Below are 16,377 nucleotides of genomic sequence, written 5' to 3'. Positions count from 1 at the left end.
AATATACTTCCGGAAAATCCTTAAAGTGTCCAACGGATAATCCTCATAAAAATGCTTCAATACTTTCTTAGTATAAGCAAGAATCTCGTTGGCATAATGCTCGATTTTTAAGTCGAGACAAATATTTCGTGAATTCTGCAAAAGCTTTAATGTGTTGCAATCACATTATAATCAATGTACTCACTGAGGTAATTTATGCATATTAATATTGAGTACAAATTTTGTGCTTCAAGCACATGTCCTTTAGGGACTTGCTTTATGCAATGTCAATCCTCTCAACGGATTTTGTTTAAAAGGGATTAAACTTTATGACACATTATATAGTTTTAACCCAGCTATTTATACATCTTTAGGAAATCGCTTCTGGCGATATGCTCCATGCATTTAATAATCCTTAAAGATAATATGTTGGTCTCCGTAATTGTGTAATAAGGGGGCACAATTGAATCTGTAAATATGGAGAAAACCCAACATTCCTTGTTTCTGTCAGAAACAGTGTGTCATACAAAGTAGGTATATTCCCTTTTATTCCGAACACCCAAGTATAAATTTTAGTATTAACATCTTTTGGGGTTCGTACTGTGGGTTTGTTCATTCACGTTCATTCTCATCTATAATGGAATTACCTCATTCCATTTTGGCCAATGATATTGTCGACATTTAATAATTGAACGTGGTTCCAATCAACACAGCCCATTGATGATTTGAGTAGCTACTCCAAAACTAAAAATTGTCATTCATCAATTCATGATCCCATCATTCTCATTTGCACGTGCATGCATCAATTATAAGCATTTCTTTGCTTTTGGGTACCCAAGCCACTTCATGGGGCTTTTATTATGTGAGAATGTGGATTATAACCTCCATTGGAGCGTTATTTAGCAGTAGGGCGTGGATAATCTCCATTTAGGGAGTTGGAACTTAGAACCCATATATCTGTCATGCTGAAGGCATGCCACAGATTAATACATTCATGTCAATTAATTGCTGGGACCTTAACCCATATTATGGGACCTTAACCCATATTATGGGACTTTAACCCATATAATTTGCTACGCATTAGGCGTGCACAATATCAATATTGACATGTCAAAGGATTGTCCTTTCGGGACTTCAATCCACATCATTTGCTGCGCAACAGGCGTGCATCATATTGATCACTGCTATACCCATATTCTATTCTTATGGGACTTTAATCTGCGCAGTGTATTATCAATGTATCCAACTTACAATTTGTAAAATTTGCATTAATAATTCATGGATACATACAAGCCATTCTTTTGGAACAGACTTATCTTCCCATTTGGTTACCTTTCAAGATAAAATATCAAATAAGTATATAAGCATAAAATAACACAAGTATTGCTTACATCCTTAGGTGGGAGAAACTTTTCTCAAGTATCATTCAAGCTCGTATCGGCCCAGTAAATATAATGTAGCGCTTGATGATCTAGTTATATCCTGCAAGAGCAAAATCACAACTCTTTTCTCTGTCAAAAATAAATAACCCTCAGAGTTAGGATCACTTCATGGATTCTTTCTTCAGATGTTCATTCTAAAGAAACAAAATCTCTTATGAACAGAGAGTTAATGTAAAGTAAAGGTGCTTGTATGGGCACTAATTCTGCTCCATACATTTAAATAAAAATAAAGGCGTGGACGATAAACCCGCGCCACCCTTTTAAATAAATACTGTCGTATGGGTAATAATCCTACACCATACAATAAATAAAATAAATGTGTGGAAAAAGTAAAGACAATTATTTGTGGGTTCTTATCAACACCACGATCAAATAGTGTAATATTGTTATACTGATATATTAGTGAAAGCTAGATATATTACGTTGGCTTTTCTTCTTTCCACTTATCCCTCCTTAGTGGAGTCGAGATGTACGACTGTTATTTTTCCTCTTTCAAAGCGCATGAATGCATGTATGGGAGATGTATGCATGGTCTACAATTGATGGCTGAAAGGAAGAGAAAAATGGGGGAGCTGCACATGCTTACGGTGCCTTGGGTTCCCTCCTTAGTGGAGGAATATTTTTGTATGTCATGATGGTGTTTGTTGCAATGATGGGAAGACATCATCATTTGTCTTTAATGATGCTGTCTTGGGGGGCCTTTTGACTGGCCATCCTGATTGGTCAACGGAAACCACCTTGGATGATAACCTGATGGTGCCACTGGGGAGTTCATTTGCAAGGCCATCCAACAACTTCCTTTTCACACATCGAACTTCATGGTCTCTGTGCTTTCCTTTTGCCTTAAATGGATCTCTGGAGAGGAAGGAAAGCCAGTTGGTGAGGAACTCCAACGCGATTTGGAGATCCGAGGGCTGGTACCCGACTAGAAACGGGTCGACCGGCGAGCTGGAATTTCTCAACCAGCAGAATCTAATTCTGAGCATGGAGAACAAAGCCCTCAAGCAGCGCTTAGAAAGTATAGCACAGGAGCAACTTATCAAATACTTGGAGCAAGAATTATTAGAGAGAGCGGGTAGACAGAAGCGGTATTTGTGGAGGTTTGGATTTGCTGGGTGAGATTGATTCTACACACATCAGGGGGAGGAAGGGTCACGATGCTGATCCATGCCGAAGAAATCGAGCTCAACGGTTGCCCTGGACATGCTCGCAAACTGTTTGCTAAATTGCTTGACAGATATATGAGAGCTGAAGAAATGAAGTTGGGCTTTGTGGTGTGGTTTGAAAGAGAAACTCATTATTGCAGAGTCTTGCTTTCTTATCAGCAGGCCAAAAATTCGGTTCCAAGAACCAGAATTGAGAGGAGGTGCATAGAGTTGTGAGGAGAGAAAAAGAGAGAGCGTTGAGGCTCTGAATTTAGAGATAGAGAAATCGTGCTGATAACGTGTTATAAATCTAGAGAAATTGGAGAGGGAATTGAGATGGAGAGAAGGGAGTAGAAGCTGATTTTTCTTCTCATTTCTGTATATCAGACAAGTAGAGGGGGATGCCATATTTATAGGCAAGTAGAGGTGGGCTCCACCATATATATTTACAACAGGGGCAACATAACATCTTTTAATTACTCAATTGCCCAAAGTAATTAATCATTAACTAATATTGCCCTCTTATTCACCAAAACTACTATTCACCTCTATTGCGTTCTAACTAACCTGCCAATGGAATCAACAATATTAATCACAATTAATATTTACAACTTAGAACTCATTCTAAATATCCCTTGAGTATAAAATTACCATTTTACCCTCAGGGCTTTCACAAGCCAACTGTGGCGCCTAGCTAGGGGTGGCAATTTCCAATACGACCCGTTACACGACTCGAAATCTGCACGGAAAAAATACGACCCAAACCCGCATGATTAATAATTGGGTAATTTTTCGGGTCAACTTGCCATGAGACTTCATGGCGCACACAAGGGGTTTCGAACCCCTGCCACCTTCATTTCTCTCTAACACCTTATCCACCATGCTACAAATAACTTTGTAATTATATGCTACGCCTTTTGATATTTATAATGTTTCTTTTTCTTCTCTCTCTTTTGTTTTTCTTCCTTTTCCGTCTCTCTTCTCTCCTCTCTTTTTTTTCCTTCTCGCTTCTCTCTCTCTCTCTCTCTCTCTCTCTCTCTCTTTCTCTCTCTCTCTCTCTCTCTCTCTCTCTCTCTTTTCCTTATATTTTCTCTCCTCTCTCTTTTTTTTTTAAATAAATTTTTTCAATTGTGAGTTTTGTAACATACATATTATTATTTATGAAATTTAATCGCGGGTCGTCCAAGTTTATGGTTCTTTATACATATTGATGTTGCTTTATTAGTTGCTACCATTTTTTATTAAACAGGTTATTAACCAAGTAACCTGTTTAAGACGACCTGAACCCGACTCGACACGTTTATTAAATGGGTCGGGTTCGGATTGAGCATTCTTGACACGTTTATTATCTCGACACGACACGAGCCCGACATGACACAAAATGAATTGAACATAATTCCGATTACGACTACCATGTCCATGTAATTCAATTTCTCTATCATACAATGTTTTGATTGTAACTCATTAGGCATGAATTACTATCAAGCCCTAATTATGATACTAGGAATAACAGTCCTTCATACATGATTCAATACAATTTACACTATGGCTAGAGATTTCTGAATCATCCTTTCATGAAATATTCTCCTATTTTACTAGAGATGATAAATCCTATATTGTACATTCATTGCCTTCGTATACAAATCACTATGTCGGTACATTATCATAACTCATGGTTAGAACTAAGACTTGTTGCATTGTCAAAGTTATATATACAAGACAAATGTGAAGCCTCAAATTTAAGGATCACTTACATAGTTGTAACGAAGAATTCTTCTTTGATGGACAAGTAAAACTCCATCGAAGAATTCATGTATACGATCACGTTTAGCATCCCTTACACAATACATAGGTACCCAAATTCCTCTTTTAGTGTCTCTTGTTGAGATATCACCGAAATCCCTATAGTTTAGGTTGATTGATTTACAATTGATTCTATATATTTGTTGCCTTAGTAGTACAGCTGACTTCTTGTATTTGCTCCTTGATGATTTCGTTAATTCTAGGATCACCACTGTATAAATATGATTGATGTTGTAATGAGAAAGTATTTTGGTTGAATCAAAACATTAGCCTATTCCTTTTTTTACATGGTATCAGAGCAGAGATCCCAACCCTAGCTCTCCTTTTTGCATAGTCGTCCCTCTTTCTCTATCATGGCTGACGACTCAACCAAAAAACATTCTTCCAAGGATGGAAGCACTAACGATACTTCCAGTCCCTTTTTTATTCATCATTCAGACCATCCAGGAATGGTCATAGTTTCCAAGCTTTTGAATGGAGATAACTATGGGACATGGTGTCGTTCCATCAAGATCTCTCTGAGTGCCAAGAATAAACTTGGTTTTGTCGATGGATCTGTCAAAAGACCATCAGTGAAGATTGATCCAGAAGGTTTTTCCCTATGGCGGCGCTCCAATGACATGGTCCTATCTTGGATCCTGAACTCACTCGAACAAGATATAGCCGATAACGTGATTTATTCAGACACAGCCTATGATATTTGGCAGGACCTTGAGGAACGTTTCTCCCAAAGCAACGCACCCAGGATTTTCCAAATTGAGCGTGACATAGCTTCACTTACTCAAGATCAGATGACCGTCGCTGCGTATGACACAAAGTTGAAAGGTCTCTAGGATGAATTAGCATCATACAACAATGTCTGTCCTTGTAGCTGTGGGGCAATGAAGACTCATGCTGAACAAGAAGAACGAAACAAAATTATGCAGTTTCTCATGGAACTCAACGAGTCCTATGCTGCGGCTCATGGACAAATATTGCTCATGCAAACCTTGCCTGCATTTCGCAAGACATATTCCCTAATTTTCCAAGAAGAGAAACAACGGGAATTGGGATCCTCCCGACCCGTTGTAGAGACTGCGGCCATGGCGGTTCGACAGAGTCAAAGAACTTCCAATCCAAATCGTAGGCCTCTCCATTGCTCACACTATGACGTTGACCATCACACTATTAAGACATGCTGGAAACTGAATGGTTACCCTCCAGGCCACCGCTTCCACAAGTCCAAGAAAGCTAATGGGAATGGCAATCGTGACAAGCATGGGGCTGCATCCTTCTCGGCTAACCATGTGACTTCTAGTCCCACCTTGCAAGAATTACAAGCTGCTATACCTAATCTTTCTGAGACACAATACCAACAAATGCTTTCCATGATGAATGCGAAGATGAATGACCAGGGACCGTCCCAGGCAAACGCTGCTGCTCTGTCATCAGGTTTGTCAAGGTCGAGTTTGCCCTTACATCAATGGATAATCGATAGTGGGGCAATCGATCACATCACTTCATCTTCGTATTCACTTACTTCTAAATGCTCAAATTCTTCAATGCCACCTATTGTCTTGCCTAGTGGTGAAAAGGCTCCTATCTCTTCTACTGGGACTTTATCTTTAAATTCACAAGTTCATTTACGAGATGTTTTACATATCCCTTCTTTCAAGGTCAATCTTATGTCTGTAAGCAAACTTACAAAAGGATTGAATTGTTCAATAACTTTTTTTCCTACTGGGTGCATTTTGCAGGACTTGGCTACGAAGACGACGATTGGTTTGGGTAAACAAAGTGGGGGTCTCTATCACCTTGTGGCGTTGGGTTCTGCAACCTCAGATTCCAAACCTTATTCTCCCATACCTCAATGTTCCTGCAGTCTTGTCACCACCTCTACCCATTTATGGCATCGGCGTTTGGGCCATTTATCTTTATCTCGTTTACAATTCATGGCTAAAACTCTGTTACAATTTCCCTTTCATTCAAATAATATTTGTGATGTTTGTCCATTGGCCAAACAAACTCGTTTACCTTTCAATACTAGTTCTATTTCAACTACGAAGCCTTTTTCTCTTATTCGTTATGACATTTGGGGGCCTTATAAAATTGCCTCACTTTCTGGGGCACGTTACTTTTTAACAGTGGTTGATGATTATTCACGGTTCACTTGGATTTTTCTCGTGCACCATAAAAGTGAAACACAGAGTCTACTTAAATCCTTTTTTTCTTTTATTCAAACCCAATTTCATTCTCAAGTGCAAAAAATCCGTGCGGATAATGGGGAAGAGTTTATTTCTATGTGTGCCTTTTTCAAGGATAATGGGATAATTTTTCAACACTCTTGTGTTTCCACACCACAACAAAATGATGTCGTGGAACGCAAGCATCAGCATATTCTTGAGACGGCTAGGGCATTACGTTTTCAAGCTCATCTCCCACTCCATTTTTGGGGTGAATGTGTGCTCACAGCCACTTATTTAATCAATAGATTCCCTACACCTATTCTTTCACACAAAACCCCATATGAGATGCTATATGCTAAGCCTCCTTCTTATTCACACATGAGAGTTTTCGGTTGTCTCGCTTATGCAACTTCTATCCACCCATCTCATAAATTTGCTTCCCACGCCAAGAGATGTGTTTTCATTGGCTACCCCATTGGACAAAAGGCTTATAAATTATATGACCTTGATACTCACAAACTCTTCACTAGTAGAGATGTCATCTTCCATGAGGATTCTTTCCCACATCAATCACTGGCACAATAATCTTCCACCACAACAACATCTGTCTTACCTATTCCTATTTATGATACGCCACTTAGCCCATCACCCAGCCAAGATATCAACAACCAAGATACCACCAATCCATATACACCAACACCACCTCTTCCAAATCATGACCAGCATATCACCCCAGAGCCACAATTGCCAATTTCTTCTCCACCACCAGTTTCAGCACCACCTTTGAGACAATCCCATCGCCATAAGACACCTTCTGTTCTTCTCAAAGATTATGTTTGTTCACAAGTGACGATGCCCCCACATGACCCTATGTCGTCTTCCTCGCCAAGTCATCTTAAAGGTACTCGTTATCCTCTTTGTAATTATTTGTCTTACCGGCGCTATTCACCTTCACATCTCTCTTTTATTGCCAACATTAGAAGAAGCATGGAACCCCATTCTTTTGTAGAGGCAGCACTTGATCCTCATTGGAAAGAAGCCATGGATTCGGAACTACAGGCTTTAAAGTCCAATCACACTTGGACCATCACCACTCTTCCTCCTGGCAAAGAACCCATTGGTTGTAAATGGGTCTATAAAATCAAGCATTGCTCAGATGGATCCATTGAGCGTTATAAGGCTCGTTTGGTGGCTAAAGGGTACACCCAGACAGAGGGCATTGACTATCACGACACTTTCTCTCCCACAGCAAAATGGTCACTGTTCGGTGCATTCTTTCTCTTGCCACTGCCCAAAATTGGTCACTTCACCAACTTGAGGTGCACAATGCTTTTCTTCATGGGGATCTCCATGAGGAAATCTATATGTCTCTGCCTCCTGGTTGTCAGCGACAGGGGGAGAATTTGGTATATCGCCTCAACAAGTCTCTATATGGTTTAAAACAGGCATCTCGACAGTGGTTTGCAAAGTTTTCAAAAGCCATACAAGCTGCAGGCTACACCCAATCCAAAGTTGATTATTCACTCTTCACTTGCAAAAATGGGAAGTCTTTTACAGCTCTCTTAATTTATGTCGATGACATTCTGATTATAGGAAATAATGTAGTTGCGATTAATTCTCTCAAACAGTTTTTGCACACTGGATTCCGAATCAAAGACCTTGGTGATTTGAAGTATTTTTTAGGGATTGAAGTGTCCCGTTTCAAGCAAGGTATATGCATCTCCCAGAGGAAATACACCTTGGAGATTCTCAAAGATGCAGGTATTTTGGGAGCACGACCAGTAAGTTTTCCCATGGAACAAAACATCAAGCTCTCAAATGAAGGGGAGATACTCAAGGACCCCGCCAAGTATAGAAGGCTCGTGGGACGTTTAATCTACTTGACGATCACACGGCCCGATATCACATATGCTGTACATGTGCTCAGCAGGTTTATGCATGAGCCGCGCGTCCCACATATGGATGCAGCGGTTCGAATCTTGAGATACCTTAAATACACTCCAGGCCAAGGAATACTCTTTCCAACACAGGATGACTTAAAGTTGAAGGCGTTTTGTGATTCTGATTGGGCGGGGTGTCCGACGACTCGCAGGTCGACCACAGGTTACTTTGTGTTTCTGGGAAACTCGTTGATCTCTTGGAGGACAAAGAGACAGAAGACTGTATCTCTCTCTTCAGCGGAAGCTGAATATAGAGCCATGGCTAGCACATGTTGTGAGCTCTTGGTTGCGGTGTCTATTACAAGACTTGCAACTAACAGATTCAGAACCAGTCACACTACATTGCGACAACCAAGCTGCATTACATATAGCTGCTAATCCTGTTTTTCACGAAAGAACAAGGCATATTGAGATGGATTGCCATTTCATCAGAGACAAGATCCAAGATGGTTCAATAGTTACAAAACATGTTTCTTCCTCACAACAGGTGGCGGACATCCTGACAAAGCCTTTAAGAAGAAGGATTTTCAACAATGTTGTGCAAGTTGGGAGTTCTTGACATCCACTCTCCAACTTGAGGGGGAGTGTTGAGATATCACCGAAATCCCTATAGTTTAGGTTGATTGATTTACAATTGATTCTGTATATTTGTTGCCTTAGTAGTACAGCTGACTTCTTGTATTTGCTCCTTGATGATTTCGTTAATTCTAGGATCACCACTGTATAAATATGATTGATGTTGTAATGAGAAAGTATTCTGGTTGAATCAAAACATTAGCTTATTCCTTTCTTTACATCTCTACACAGATAATTGAGACCAAATTATCTTCGACATTGAGTAGAGATTCTTACTGCATTCTTAATGCCTAATTAACAATACCTAAAAGTGAGAACCATTGAGTAACTAGTATCTATTCAATACCGCTTAGAACATGTTTCCTTAGACTATTTTATGCTTGCATAAAAAATAAATAACTTCAGTGATTAGTACACTAATTTTATTTTATTTTTTTTCCATTGAAAGATTATCCTTCCACGTGTTAGTCCCATCGGATTAGGATGCTTTCAATTTCCTTGTATAATATAAAAAAAAAAACATGAAAGTTACAACGTAGGAGAGAGAAGAGATGGTTAATTTAATATGGAAGAAAAAGTTGTTATAAAATAGTTTCCTTCCCCTCTTCTCTAAATTTCGATTAAAAAAGTAAGCCACTATCTTCGCGCCTGGCGAGCTATCCCTGGCAAGCAAGTAGCATCATCCCATCTGCCTTGCTATTTCTACTGTTGTCTGTTTTGTTCAACACTTTTGAGTATTCAGATTGAGAGAGAGAGAAACAAAGAAAGAAACCAATAAACAAAGAAAGATGATGATCCGCAGTGCCATCGCCAAAAGACTTGTCTCCTCAAACTCCTCCTCCTCCTCGTCTACTTCTTCCTCTGGTTGGTCTTGGTTGTGCCAAAAGACTAGCAGCAGCAGATCATCGTCGTCGTTGGTGGGTCAATGCCTAAACGACGACGACAACAACAACAAGAAGCTTGAATTTGAATTTGATGGCATTGGGAAGACGAGTAAGAGTAGCAGCAGCAGGTGGTTTCACTCTGCCTCACTGGGTGGTGGTGGGGGGTTGCCTTCTTCCATGAGGGCAGCTGTCTTCAGGGAACCTAACAAACCTCTCACCATCGAGGAATTTCACATCCCTCGCCCCAAATCCGGTGAAATTCTCCTCAAAACCAAGGGTATATTATATATGACTTCAAACTCTCTCGTCTTTGGATTTTGGAATTGTTATTATCATTTGTTCCTCATTTCCCTGTTTACCTTTCAGTGATTGATTTTGAATCTGTCATGCTGGTTTTGATTCTTGACTTATTTTTTATTTATTAATTTATAGTTCTTTGATGAAAATACCCAGAATTTTTTTTTGTTTTAAAGATGATTGGCCAAAGAAAGAAAAAGAAAATCGGAACCACATGTGGATGGCTGATAATGCGCCATAGACGTTGGAGCTTTGAATATGATTTGTTGAAATGTGATGTATGAGCATTCTTAATTAAGCTTGATTGCCTTTTCTATGTATTGGGTGTTGCCATTTCAATTCTCTAATCTTTCCGCAAGTAAATTCTCACTTGACCTTTTTTTTGTTTTAGCCAATGATAGGTTTCTTCTCCGTCCCTTCTTGCTCCTTTTCGGTTTTCACTAAATTGTGGATGCACTTCTCATGTGTTCACTACTCTTCACAAAATGTTGTCTGATATTGTTACTGTTTTCTTTTCTTGTTGTAGCCTGTGGAGTTTGCCACTCTGATCTCCATGTTATGAAAGGTGAGCTTCCATTTGCTAGCCCTTGTGTCGTGGGGCATGAGATAACTGGTGAGGTTGTCGAACATGGACCGGCTACAGATACCAAAACAATAGCAAGGTGCCCTTCATTTAGATCACAACAATTTTAATGGTGTTCTATAAATTTGCTCTCATAAATGTAGATATCTAGATCACCAAATGAAAAAAACAAGTGTAGACATCAATTGACACCAGTCTGAAACTTTTATACTACTATAATTCTTTTATGGGATTAATTTGCAGTTATACTCACCGTTAGATTTGATATTTCACAAATACAAGTCAGAAGGGTCGTGGTAAATCCATCACATTGCGGTGTGTTTGGATGGGAACATAAACTTGGAATTTATACAAAAGTCAAGATTTCTGAAATGACATGTACTAATTCCTGGTATGAGTGTATAAATTCTACATGGAAAGAAACAGAATTCGCGGTTCGTAAATCTCTACTTTAAATTCCACCTAAATAGGTATCATTTCCAGAATACAAGACAATTATAGTTTTGAGACAAAGGCTACAACCACCACCACCTCTACCTGCACTCCACTATCACCATCTTGCCATGGCCATCACTACCACCACCATTAGCACCATCGCCGATGCCACCGCTACCAATAGTATCACCATTAACACAATTACCACCACCAGCACCATTAACACGTATTTAAATCTCATATCCTTAATAGATTAACCAAACAAGAAACTTTACAAATTCCAGAATTTTAAATTCCATTTTCTAAAATTACTTTGAAATTTCATAGTAACTTAAACTCAGTCATCCAAATGCACCATTAGTTTTGAAAACTGAAAGTTTTGTGGATAAGAAAAAGAAGTATGAAGTAACCGATAGTTTTTGATTTGACATTTGACATGCTCAATAGATGAGGAAAGAGCATATTATAATTTTAATCCAACTGCGAGGTTGGAAATTATAGACTAACAAAAAAAAGTCCAGTAGAGGATGTGAGGAGTTGTGTACATTTTTGGCTGGCCGATATCTTAGGTTTACACTTGTATGTGTGTGTGTGTGGATGTCGGCTTTGTGGATTATTAGTTTCATTTTCTTGATTTTTCAGATTACCAATTGGATCTCGTGTTATTGGAGCTTTCATCATGCCTTGTGGTAACTGTTCCTACTGTTCAAAGGTAATACTACTCAGAGATGCTACTTTGATCGTTCTCTCCAATCTGTTGTTATCAATAATAGTTTATTGACTGCTCTACAAATGTCGTAGTTACCATTTCGTTTTCGGAGAAAAGTGTGTATCAAATAGTTGATTTTTTTTGGTCACTGAATTGAGAAAAGGGCCATGATGATTTATGTGAGGATTTCTTTGCCTATAACCGTGCAAAAGGGACCCTTTATGATGGTGAGACTCGGCTATTCCTCCACAGCAGTGGTAAGCATGCTCTTCTCTCTCTCTCTCTCTCTCTCTCTCTCTCTCTCTCTCTCTTCCTTTGTTTTTGTCAGTCTGTTGAACTTTTAATAGCCATATATAAATGGTTGTTTCTAGTATCCGTAATTCTAATGCAGGGCTTAAGGGATTGGAAATGAACAGGTCTTTCATTCTGATCTTTATGATTAACAGTGTCATTTTCTTTTCCAAACTTTATTGTTGACTAAGTTGAATCCCTTCAACATGTAGCAGCAAAGTTTCCTTAAACTATCACTTAGAATCTTTACCTGTGATGGCATTTTTCTCCTCGCCTTTTGTATAGGTAGTATACAAGATCCGTAGTTTTTTGTTTTTGGCTAATTCCAGACACGTACTATAAAGAAAAATAGAAAAGAGAATATGTCTATGAAGATTGTGATAAAAATATGCTAGCTACTATTAATTTTCGCTTTACATTCCTTTTCTTTTCAAAAAACAAAAAAGAAATATGACAAAATGGTTTAATCCGAATTTTGTTTGCTGTAAGCAAAAATCAGGTTTTCTCTATGTTGAAAATTTTGAATATTGATTTTTCATTTGTGCCGTTATGGGAAGAATAATCGAAAGAATGTGGCCATTGTTCCCCAGAAAGAAAGCAGAAGTTGAATGAAAAAAGTAGAAATGTTCTTTCAATTCAAATTATCTTTCATCTTGATTGCCACGTTTGCACATATGCCTGACATGTATGTTATGTGTTCCAAGATTCATCCTCCTTGGAGGTCTCTTTTTCCTGTTTTGATAAGGTTGGATTAAATCATGTAGAGTACACACCTTCGTTGTTTGATAACTAAAAGGTATTATATGCTGTGCAGGAAAACCAGTATACATGTATAGTATGGGAGGCCTTGCTGAGTACTGTGTTGTGCCGGCAAATGGATTGACTATTCTGCCGAAGTCATTGCCATACACAGAGTCTGCAATTTTAGGATGTGCAGTATTTACTGCTTATGGTGCTATGGCTAATGCAGCTGAGGTGCGTCCTGGGGATTCAATTGCTGTGATTGGAATTGGGGGTGTTGGATCAAGGTAAACTTTGTACTCAAGTAAATTTGTATGTTTATTGACCTGTATGTTCAAATTTTTGTATTTATAAAACTTGGTTTAATTTGTCTCTTTGGAGGTGTGTGTTATAAGAATAAAAATGGATAGAAGCATGTACTATTTTGTGGTAGAAAGTTCCACCTGGAAGGCATAAAATGTATACAAACATAAGTGTCCATGTAGGAAATAATCGATGTTTATGGGGCATCATTTCAGACTTTCTTAATTGCTACTCCTTGTGTAACCTCATATTAGGTTCAAAGCTTTTGCTGGCAGATACTATAACACCAAGATATGGAAATTCCTTTCTAGGCCTTATAATTTTCCTTTTCTTTTTGAGAAGAAACGCAATCTATTAATGAAAAGAAGATTACAATCTGTGGACAAGCAGGTCACGGCAACATAAATTTTGGACAATTTATCCATCATTGTCTCTCTCTCTTTCTCTTCCAATTTCTTCTCTTTTCATTCTCTTCTTCCATCTCCTTTTAATCTCTGAAAGTTCTCTTTTGGGATCCATGTCAGGTTGATGGTACGTCTTTTATTCATGTATTTATTTTCTAATTTTTAACTGTCTCTCATTTCATCCATACAAGGCTAGGCACTTTTGCTTTATCTTGGGTGGGTTTTTTTTAAATCTTAATGCCCGTTTTACTTTCATCCACCCATGAAATTATTATAAAGATTTTATAACTATATCATGTTCTACAGCTGTTTGCAGATAGCAAGAGCGTTTGGTGCCTCTGATATTATTGCTGTGGATGTTCAAGATGAGAAACTGCAGAAAGCCAAGATATTTGGTGCTACTCATGCAATAAATGCGGCTAAAGAAGATGCTGTTGGCAAAATAATGGTAACAACTTAAAGAAATTATCTTTCTTCTTAGTGAGATTTGATACAATATTGGTATGGTACTTCAAGTACACAGGTATTTTGTGCTCATTATGATGTCGATAATTTGTTTTTGTGGCTTCCTTTGTGGTGTTTCAAGTACGCAGTCCCACAAACTATATTAAACTACTCCATGGAGCCAACCATAATAAATGAGTCATCTTCTAATAAGGTCCTTAAACAAGGACCTGTCTATTAGTCATTAGATGGGATACGGAGTTTGAGATGCCTGGTTGGTGAAATAGATCCGAAGATCAGCAGTTCAACCTGTTGATAGTACGTACTAAGCTCTCATGTTTCACGTACTAAGCTCTCATGTTTAACGTACTAAGCTCTCATGTCTAACGAACTAAACCCTCATGGCTAACGTACTAAGCTCTCATGGCTAACGTACTAAGCTCTCATGTTTCACGTACTAAGCTCTCATGTTTGAACAATAAAATTAATATAAATCAGCAACTTAAATAGCAGACTTTTTTGCAATGTGTACAAAGTGTGAAAGATGGAGGAAAAGCTGTAATGATTGGGCTTGCACAAAGTGGTTCAGTTGGGGAAGTAGATATAAATCGTCTTGTTCGTAGAAAGGTGAGTATTATCAATGATGTATTATACTGAATTGATTTTCAATCTTTGGCATATGATATAATGTTTGTGGCACCACATCAATATTTATTAGGTGAATGTAATTAGGTGTAGTTGTGATAAGATTATAGGAACGATAAGAGAATTGAGAAATCTTGGGGAAACACTTGCAAGAAATTATGTAGTAACTAGTAAGTAACTTGCTTGATCTTTCAGATTCCATTTGTAGTCTTGCATTTATGTAGGTCCATTTCAGATTTCAAGAACATGAGGTTTTACAGCTTAAAATATTGCCTTATGATGAAAGAACAAAAAGGAATAATGTAAGGTTGACCCTCAATTTTTCCTTCTGTTCTAAACAGTTACTTCCTCTTGCATCTAAAAGACCAAAAAATTAGCTCAAATCCCCATGTGTCATTGAATCCAGATTTGGTCTTATGTTTCTTTTTGGAAGAGCTGAGTTAAGCTCAAGTTGTCTAGGAATGCTCTGTTTCATTTCAGCTAACATCTTTACTTGTTTGCCAATGAACAGATACAAATCATTGGATCTTATGGAGGAAGGGCAAGGCAGGATCTTCCTAAGGTTGTGAGGTTGGCAGAAACAGGTGTATTTGATTTAACTAATGCTGTTTCTAGAAAGTACACATTCGAGGAATCGAACGATGCGTTCCAGGATTTGAACAAGGGAAACATTGTTGGCCGAGCAGTGATTGAGATAATGTAGTTCTTTTCTCTCCAAGCGGCTGTTGTTGATGCCAAAAGTCCACCTCAAGTACAAGCCCAAATAGAATCTGAAGCTGCATTACTAATGAAGCCTTGTTCAATCCATTTCTGCATCTACCTTCAATCCCTATCTATCCGACAGAATTGGATGATCTCTGTTTGTTACTTCCTTTTTCACTTCAATTCATCTTCTATAGACTTAAAGCTCTTGGCCGTATAACATGGTATGAAAGAGGTTACGCTTCTACATGTGATTTGAATAATATATAATATATATGTAAAATAATTCCTCTGGTTAACCAGTAACATATAGTTTACTAGTTTCCCCGCATCCAAAACCTAGGGCATAGGCGTAGGGCTAGAAATGAGCAGCTTTTTTGTTTGTTTTGTTTTTTTGGCCGAAGTTAGGAAGGGGGAGGGGGGAAAACACACACACAAGTATCATGGGGCTTAAACCCAAGACCACTTGGAAGTACATCAAAGACATCCAACTAACACTCCATTGATGGAAATGAGCAGCTTTAACCCAACATCAGAAGTGTAAAAACTTGGCATTATGTATAATGATCCAAGCAACGTCCTGGTAAATACGCGGGTTGCATGGGCACATATGATCAATAAAACTTCATGAGTAAATAATTGTGACGCCTATGGTAGAAAAAAGATGTTATTTAACAATTGACATGAAGATTTATGGGATGTCAATTTTGACATTTCTCTTCATTCCTTCAAATCCATGTAGATGTTATTTTCAAATCTATATAGTTTACTAATATGAAAGATAAGAATCTAATTTCACCTAATTTACATAAGTTCAATGCCTAAAAAAAAGCTCTAATTTTACAATCATGCATTGAAAAAATCTCAAAATTACAAAAGATGCCATTAT

The 16,377-nt window shown here is 38.2% G+C and overlaps 3 protein-coding genes across 3 annotated transcripts; all 3 read left to right on the top strand.

The window, feature by feature from the left end:
* LOC109948748 lies at positions 4,723-5,202 on the top strand. The gene has a single exon (XM_020562457.1). It carries the CDS (start codon positions 4,723-4,725, stop codon positions 5,200-5,202), a length of 480 nt encoding a protein of 159 aa, XP_020418046.1.
* LOC109948747 (uncharacterized mitochondrial protein AtMg00810-like) lies at positions 7,788-8,852 on the top strand. The gene has a single exon (XM_020562456.1). It carries the CDS (start codon positions 7,788-7,790, stop codon positions 8,850-8,852), a length of 1,065 nt encoding a protein of 354 aa, XP_020418045.1.
* Positions 9,657-15,794, top strand: LOC18780486 (alcohol dehydrogenase). The gene is given in 8 exon segments (XM_020562738.1): positions 9,657-10,211; positions 10,758-10,893; positions 11,892-11,961; positions 12,122-12,215; positions 13,064-13,277; positions 14,004-14,145; positions 14,604-14,768; positions 15,298-15,794. Coding segments are annotated over 8 exon segments (1,386 nt in total). The 5' UTR covers positions 9,657-9,838; the 3' UTR covers positions 15,490-15,794.

Source organism: Prunus persica, chromosome G4, assembly GCF_000346465.2.
Source record: "Prunus persica cultivar Lovell chromosome G4, Prunus_persica_NCBIv2, whole genome shotgun sequence".
NCBI lineage: Eukaryota > Viridiplantae > Streptophyta > Magnoliopsida > Rosales > Rosaceae > Prunus > Prunus persica.
This window is presented reverse-complemented; position numbering and strand designations above follow the sequence as displayed.